Here is a 7052-nt window from a genome sequence, read left to right on the forward strand (position 1 = left end):
AAATAAACCATATAGTAATCAACTATAAGATGTAATCAACACTACTAGTCACCCACAAGCACCAATCTATAGTTCCGGCACAAACATTGAACACAAGAGATGAACTAGGGTTTGAGAGGAGATAGTGTTGTTGAAGATGTTGATGGAGATTGCCCTCCCCAAGATGGGAGAGTTGTTGGCGATGATGACGGCGATGACGATGATTTCCCCCTCCGGGAGGGAAGTTCCCCCGGCAGAATCGCTCCGCCGGAGGGCAAAAGTGCTCCTGCCCAAGTTCCGCCTCGAGACAGCGGCGCTCAGTCTCGAAAGTCCTCTCCTTATTTTTTCTAGGTCAAAATGACTTACATACCAGAAGATGGGCACCAGAGGTGGGTCGAGGGGAGCATAACCCACCAGAGCGCGCCTGAGCTCCCTAGCACGCCCAAGTGGGTTTGTGCCCACCTGGTGGCCCCCCTCTGATACTTATTGGCTCCAATATTCCTCATATATTTCATAAAAAATCTTTGTAAAGTTTCAGCTTGTTTGGAGTTGTGCAGAATAGGTGGCCTGACGTAGCTTTTCCAGATCCAGATTTCCAGCTGTCGAAATTCTCCCTCTTTGTGTGTACCTTGCATATTATGAGAGAAAAGGTATTAGAATTACTCCAAAAAGCATTATTGTGCATAAAAACATCATAAATAATAGTAAGAAAACATGATGCAAAATGGACGTACCAGACATCCCGCCAAAGACGCTTATGGCAATGACAAAACTATGCAAAGGATTCTCGTGGTGTGGAAAAGACAAGGCCAATGGTGGAAATTGCGCGGTGGCATGGGATACCGTATGCACACCAAAGTGGGTAGGAGGACTAGGATTGCCAAACCTCGGGTGGTTAAACTGTGCTATGTAGGCAAGATGGTCGTGGTTGCAACATACGGACCCCTCGCGGCCTTGGAGTGAATTCCAAATCAAGGTGCCCAAGGAATCCATGGAACTGGTCAGGGCGGCTGCCAACACCACTGTAGGTAATGGCCGCACGGTCTTGTTCTGGGAGGATCGTTGGCTTTAGGGATACCGAGTGCAAGAGCTACCACCGGGGATATACAGGGACGTGCCGAACAAAATCAGAAAGATGAAAACCGTACAAGACACGCTAACGCATGGTTCCTGGGCGTGTGACTTTGGCCTTGAGCTGACGAAGGAGCAGCTGCTCGAGTTCTTCGATATATGGGACCGCACAACCACGGTTCAGCTAGACGATGAGATCCCAGACACAATATCATGGGCGTGGGAGAAGGACGGATGTTTCTCAACAAGATCAACATATGCCGCCAAGTTCTGGGGAAAGGAAGTATCCCAACTGCAAACTTCACATGGAAATTGCGAGCCCCCTCTGATGCAAATTCTTCTCCTTGCTAGCCATCAAAAATAGATGCCGGACGTCCGATCGCCTAGCGCGAAGGGGTCTACCCCACCAGGACAAGTGCCTGTTCTGTGATCAGCACGACGAGACGATCAACCACTTACTCCTCCAGTGTGTCTTCTCGTGATAAATGTGGACGATAATAGGCACGACGATGGAGTCGCCCACGTACGCGCCCACCCAACTGGACGTCCTGACAGATTGGTGCACCAGCAGGACAAGCAATCGACATTCAGACAAGGACAATAGAACGATCACCATGTTGGGTATGTGGACACTATGAAAGCATCGAAATGCAATCGTGTTCGACGGTGCAACACCCTCCTTACATCGGGTCATCGGGACCAAACACTTGGAGTGTAGGAATTGGAAGCGAGCGGGTTTAATCAAGGACGACCTTGACCATTTCATAGTGGAGCTAGCTAGGTGGATTAGCACGAGAGATGAGTAGGCCAACTAGGCCGGTTGTGACCGGGCAGAGTAGTGCTTGCATGCAATTACTTGTAACACTACTTGTGAAGGGTTTCTTTCACCCATTTCTCTTCTTTAAGGTCTCCTTTGGTTCATAGGGTAGGAAAATCGTAGGAATAGAAAAGTCATAGAAAATGAGATGACATGTATCTCAAATCCTATGAGTAGGAATAGGAAAGAAGATGCCCTTTGATTCACATCATAGGATTTTTTTTCATTGAGTCTAGATTGATGTTTATTTTCCTATGGAATGTGAATGATAGAAAGAATTTCTTCATAGAAATAGGATTCCATTCCTATAAACCAAAGGACTCTAAAATTTTTTTTTCTATAAAAATCCTATCCTATAAAATTTCTACAATATTTCTCTAAACCAAATGAGATCTAAGTAGATGATATGCACACTCGTGCATATTTCAGAAAAAAGATAGATCACTAAAGTAGCGATCTAATAGGAGTATTTTTTTCCCCTGAATGGTAGATGCTCTAAAATTCTATTACAGGCACATTCTGCCTCAGCCCCTTTTAAAGAGGCCCTTCGATGCTACTGTAGGGCTCGTCCGCCGCCGCAACCCCTCCTTTTCCCATCGAGTTTGTTGAGGCGAAGCGAACTCGCCTAGCATTTGCAAGAAATTCCAGATCCGCAAAAAGCAGAGAGGAACAACTCCACCGGCGATGGCGATGGCGATGGCGGCCCTAAGACGCGAGGGGCGGCGTGTCCTCCTCAACACCCCCTCCCCGGCAGCCACCATGGCTGCGCTCTCCCGGGCTGCCTCCCAGTCGTAAGATCCCCATCCATTTACTCCTTCCCGATCTATCCTCCGCCTATATCAGTGGTTCTCTAAATATCCGGTCGGTCTGGCGATAGATCTGATCACGTGTTCTTCGTCAAATCAAAGTTGACCTCCGAAATGCGAGGCGCGTCTGGCCTGTGTTCTGCGAATGTATGGCGCCTTTGCGCGTCTGTTTGCTGACGGTAGTTTGGGTTAAGGATCCGTGAAAGGTTCGTTAGGGTTTGAATTATCTTGGGAAAATGATATTGTAAATGGGATTCTGAATTTCTATCTGAGGAACGCTTACGATTTCTTGTTGGATTGTGTAATGTGATGATTCTTCTCGTGGTGTTGTGGTGTTTTTTTTTGTTGTGTCAAGGATACAAGATTTCGGACCATTTCTTTAGGTAATGGATGCGAGGAGACAAGAGTCATGATTGTTTGGGATTCACCATCATTTTATTTGATGCCGTTACTGTCCAAAGATTATGGCATTATGTTATATTGTGCTTTCTTGCTTCCAACTGTGAACTGTGCATTATGTTGATAATTTGTGTTTAACTAATTCTTGAAAATTTATGTGTTTAATCCTCGCTTGCTATGCAAAGATATGACATAATGTTTGTTTTGTGCTCTCATGCTACCAATTGCCAATTCTACATATTCTGCTGAAAAGTTGCCGGCTTAGTGCTCCCGTGCTATGCAAAGGCTGATGGCATTATGATTGTTATTTGCTTTCACGCTACCATTTGTAATTGTTGCATATTATGCTCCTAAGTTGTGGCCCACTAGTTTTGTAAAATATAATGCGTTGAAATTTACTGGTTTGAAGGTAATCAGGGCTTTGTTAATTTGGTTTCACTTTCTACACACAATGCCGTGCTTCCTGTGAAATTATTTGTTTGGATTACTTCAATATTCCACCATTTATTTGACAAATTCAAAGCACCGTTCAGCTGTTTGCATGATATTTATGTTAATGAGAATGTGACTATGTTGCATTTTGACCCTTCAGGCAGATTGCTCCGCTTGGTGCACGGTCGATCTCAACACAAATTGGTTAGTATTTTCATTCCAACCTGTTCTGTATTGCATACATGGAATGGTGTCGTATTCATTGGCCTGAATTAATGATTTTCAGTGAGGAACCGCATGAAAAGTGTCAAGAACATCCAAAAGATTACGAAAGCAATGAAGATGGTTGCAGCATCAAAGCTTCGTGCTGTTCAAACAAGAACTGAGAATTCACGTGGTCTATGGCAGCCATTCACAGCTCTTCTTGGGGATGCTCCTAGTATGTCTAAGCCATCATGTCATATCTTATGCAATGCTTATTTTAGCATCTGTTGTTTAATTGCCAACAGTCTTGTCCATTGTTGCTAATGGACTGGTGGCTGTTCCTGCATGTTAGGAGACTTGTTGAACTCTTGAGTAATTATTTTAGCATGTAGATGTAGAAGGTCCAAATGATGTTAGGTGTAAATTCCTAATTTTGCATCTGCATAGCGCCTATCTTGCCTATGAATTCAGCTATTAAAATACAAGTCATGTGACATTAAAATTCTACCACTGTACTCACACTCCAAAAGAGTTTTCAATTGTATAAATTTTTGTGACATATAACTCATATTTTATTAGTTAGTTGAGCTCTGATTTTGTGGGGGGCTTTTATATGTGGACCAAGGGATTAGTGATTGAAAGACACGGGATATATCTTTAGTTTCTTCGTCATAAACATCTAATACATTCAGTAATTCAGTGACCCACAGTTCTTAATTAATAAAGTAACTCATGATGGAATGGGCTCTTTTGACACCTTAGATCCAGTTAGATCTAACACAAACTTATCAGATGCTGTTGTTTTGTTCTTTTTGCAAGACCATGAATACTATTCTTGCAGATGATAATGTATCAATTTCTTAGTTCATGTTTTGTTCTTCTTGCAAGACCATGAATATTATTCTTTTTCTTGGGTGGTTAAAATCTTTGATACAAACATCAGGTGTAAATGTCAAGAAGAATGTTATTGTAGCCATTACATCTGACAAGGGTCTCTGTGGTGGTATCAATTCTACATCTGTTAAAGTCAGCAAAGCACTCCAGAAAATGACTTCTGGTAATTTGGTTCATGGTTATATTTTGTTATTTATATTTTGTTATTATATGGCTATGGCTTATAACTCTAGTAATCAGGTCCAGAGAAAGAAAGCAAGTATGTCATATTAGGAGAAAAGGGGAAAGTTCAACTCATCCGTGACTCCAGGAAGCATATTGAAATGACAGTATCTGAGTTGCAGAAAAACCCTATCAATTACACACAGGTAACTGTTTTCCGGGCTTTTAATTTCTATACATTTGCTAATTGCAGTTAATTATGTGAACATGTATTTTAGTTGGAGAATTTGTTTTAGACCTTGTACCTTCTAAAACATTAGTACAACAGAGCATGCCTCTATCCAAGTATTTTCTTTTCTGCAGTTTCATGTAGATGTAGGCTTTCTGAGTTGGCTTATTTGTTTTGCAAGTATTGTTGATTCTAACTGCATGGACAGCTCCCACATAAGCATTGTTGGTTTAGTCACACACATAAGCATTGTTTGTTTGCAGTGTTACTCTTCATTCCTATTTTGGTTTGAAAAAAATCTTAGGTAATCGCAATGCAGCTGACTGATTCTACTTAACATAATTTGATCCACTTCTGTTCACTGAGCATGCATTAGCATTTCAAGTAGTTTACATTAGCTGACTTTCGTTTAAAGTGTTCTTTCATATTTACCAGTTTCTTATTCTTAGAATAGAAGGCACATGTGTTTTCCAGGTTTTATCTATGACCAACATGTAGTTCAACAGATATTTGATACTGTTAGAAACTTCACTTACAATGAAGCATCACTTACGTATCACATAATTTACAGTGTATTATAATGTTTGACTAACTGTTAGTCAAAGATAAAATGATGAAAGTATCTCTGCCTTGTATCATTGGACGGAGGGAGTATCTAATTCTGGGATCAATGGAAGGTTTATGTGTATATTTTCCCTCTTTGTGTGAATGTACTGGTTCTAAAATGATTTTTTTCCCAGGTTGCTGTGCTGGCAGATGATATCTTGAAAAATGTTGAATATGATGCTATAAGAGTTGTTTTTAACAAGTTTCAGTCTGTCATTTCATTTAGGCCTACACTGGCCACAATACTGTCCCCAGAGGTGGGTGCTCGTTCTTGAGGCATATATGAATTTGTGCTTCCATGACTCGTGCTCGCTTAAATTTGTTACCGACTAAGGTAATGTTGGCTTCAATTCTCCTCTTTTTGGTAGGTTATGGAGAAAGAATCAGAATCTGGCGGGAAGGTTGGTCAGCTGGATTCGTATGAAATTGAAGGAGGTGAAACAAAATCAGAAATCCTGCAGAATCTTACCGAGTTCCAGTTTTCTTGTGTAAGTCGTGCGTCATTGATTGACCCTTTTGTAGTTTCATCAATATTTGGGGATGATTTCTGTGGCATTGCTCTATCCAAATCAAGTTCCAAGTTATTAGCATGTTAGTCTAAGCATTTCTTGGATAGCACAAAAAATATTTTTGTTGAAATTTTGTTGCCACGACATTGTTGATAATGATGTTTGGAATTTGTACTCTTGGCAGGTTATGTATAATGCTGTTCTAGAGAATGCGTGCAGTGAGCTTGGTGCCCGTATGTCTGCTATGGACAGCTCCAGCAGAAATGCCGGTGAAATGCTTGACCGTCTTACACTGACATACAACAGGTTACCCTTCTAGCTTTCAGTAGCTTTGAATGCATTAATCTAAGTAAAAGTATCACTTGACACATCAGCATCAGACAACATATATGTAAAAGGTGGGCGAGGATTCACCCTGTTTTATCTCTGCAGGACACGTCAAGCATCTATCACTACTGAGCTCACTGAGATCATATCGGGTGCCTCTGCTCTTGAGGGATGATGATGAAACTTTATGCCATCATCTTTTTTATTTTTCTGTTCCAATGAAGGCCACTTCTAATCTAAAAACAGCCTTTTGCATTCTCCTGTGAGTGGATCTGAGCATCAATAATTAGCCTGAATACAGGACGGATATGCCTTGTCGCGCTATCAACCTTGCTTCGTTTTGTTCAAAGTTCAGCAGATGTCCACTTATAATTTGAGGCAGCCTTTCGTTTTTTCCCGTGAGCGGATCTTTGTTCTAAGTTGCAATAATTAGCCTGACTAAAGGAGGTGCTTTAAGAATATGACTTGTCTTGTTTTGTCCAAAGTGGCATCATGAGACCGCTTGTACTCTGAAATGAAGCAATAACACCCGAGCACTTTTGATCCACAAAGTAGCAAAATGGGTAACAGTTGTAAGAAGCTTGGAGCACTTTTGTCTGATCCACAAAGTAGCAGGC

At 41.5% G+C, this 7052-nt stretch overlaps 1 protein-coding gene across 1 annotated transcript; it reads left to right on the forward strand.

The window, feature by feature from the left end:
* Nucleotides 1–2367: 2367 nt before the first annotated feature.
* Nucleotides 2368–6832, forward strand: ATP3 (gamma subunit of Mt ATP synthase). Its single transcript, XM_048718402.1, has 9 exons — nucleotides 2368–2658; nucleotides 3665–3708; nucleotides 3791–3943; nucleotides 4652–4765; nucleotides 4843–4970; nucleotides 5734–5856; nucleotides 5968–6087; nucleotides 6293–6414; nucleotides 6541–6832. The coding sequence occupies exons 1-9, from the start codon at nucleotides 2552–2554 to the stop codon at nucleotides 6608–6610; spliced, it is 981 nt and encodes a 326-aa protein (XP_048574359.1). The 5' UTR covers nucleotides 2368–2551; the 3' UTR covers nucleotides 6611–6832.
* The last annotated feature ends 220 nt before the right edge of the window (nucleotides 6833–7052 follow it).

The sequence above is a fragment of the Triticum urartu genome, chromosome 1A (genome assembly GCF_056163025.1).
Source record: "Triticum urartu cultivar PI428250 chromosome 1A, HENAU_Tu73, whole genome shotgun sequence".
Classification (NCBI taxonomy): Eukaryota; Viridiplantae; Streptophyta; class Magnoliopsida; order Poales; family Poaceae; genus Triticum; species Triticum urartu.

Excerpts from the sequence above, each read along its gene's own strand:
- ATP3 (XM_048718402.1), top strand. The coding sequence starts at position 2,552 with ATGGCGATGGCGATGGCGGCCCTAAGACGCGAGGGGCGGCGTGTCCTC. Across the intron at positions 4,971-5,733 it reads ACCCTATCAATTACACACAG|GTTGCTGTGCTGGCAGATGA; the intron begins GTAACTGTTTTC and ends TTTTTTTCCCAG. Across the intron at positions 6,088-6,292 it reads CCGAGTTCCAGTTTTCTTGT|GTTATGTATAATGCTGTTCT; the intron begins GTAAGTCGTGCG and ends TACTCTTGGCAG.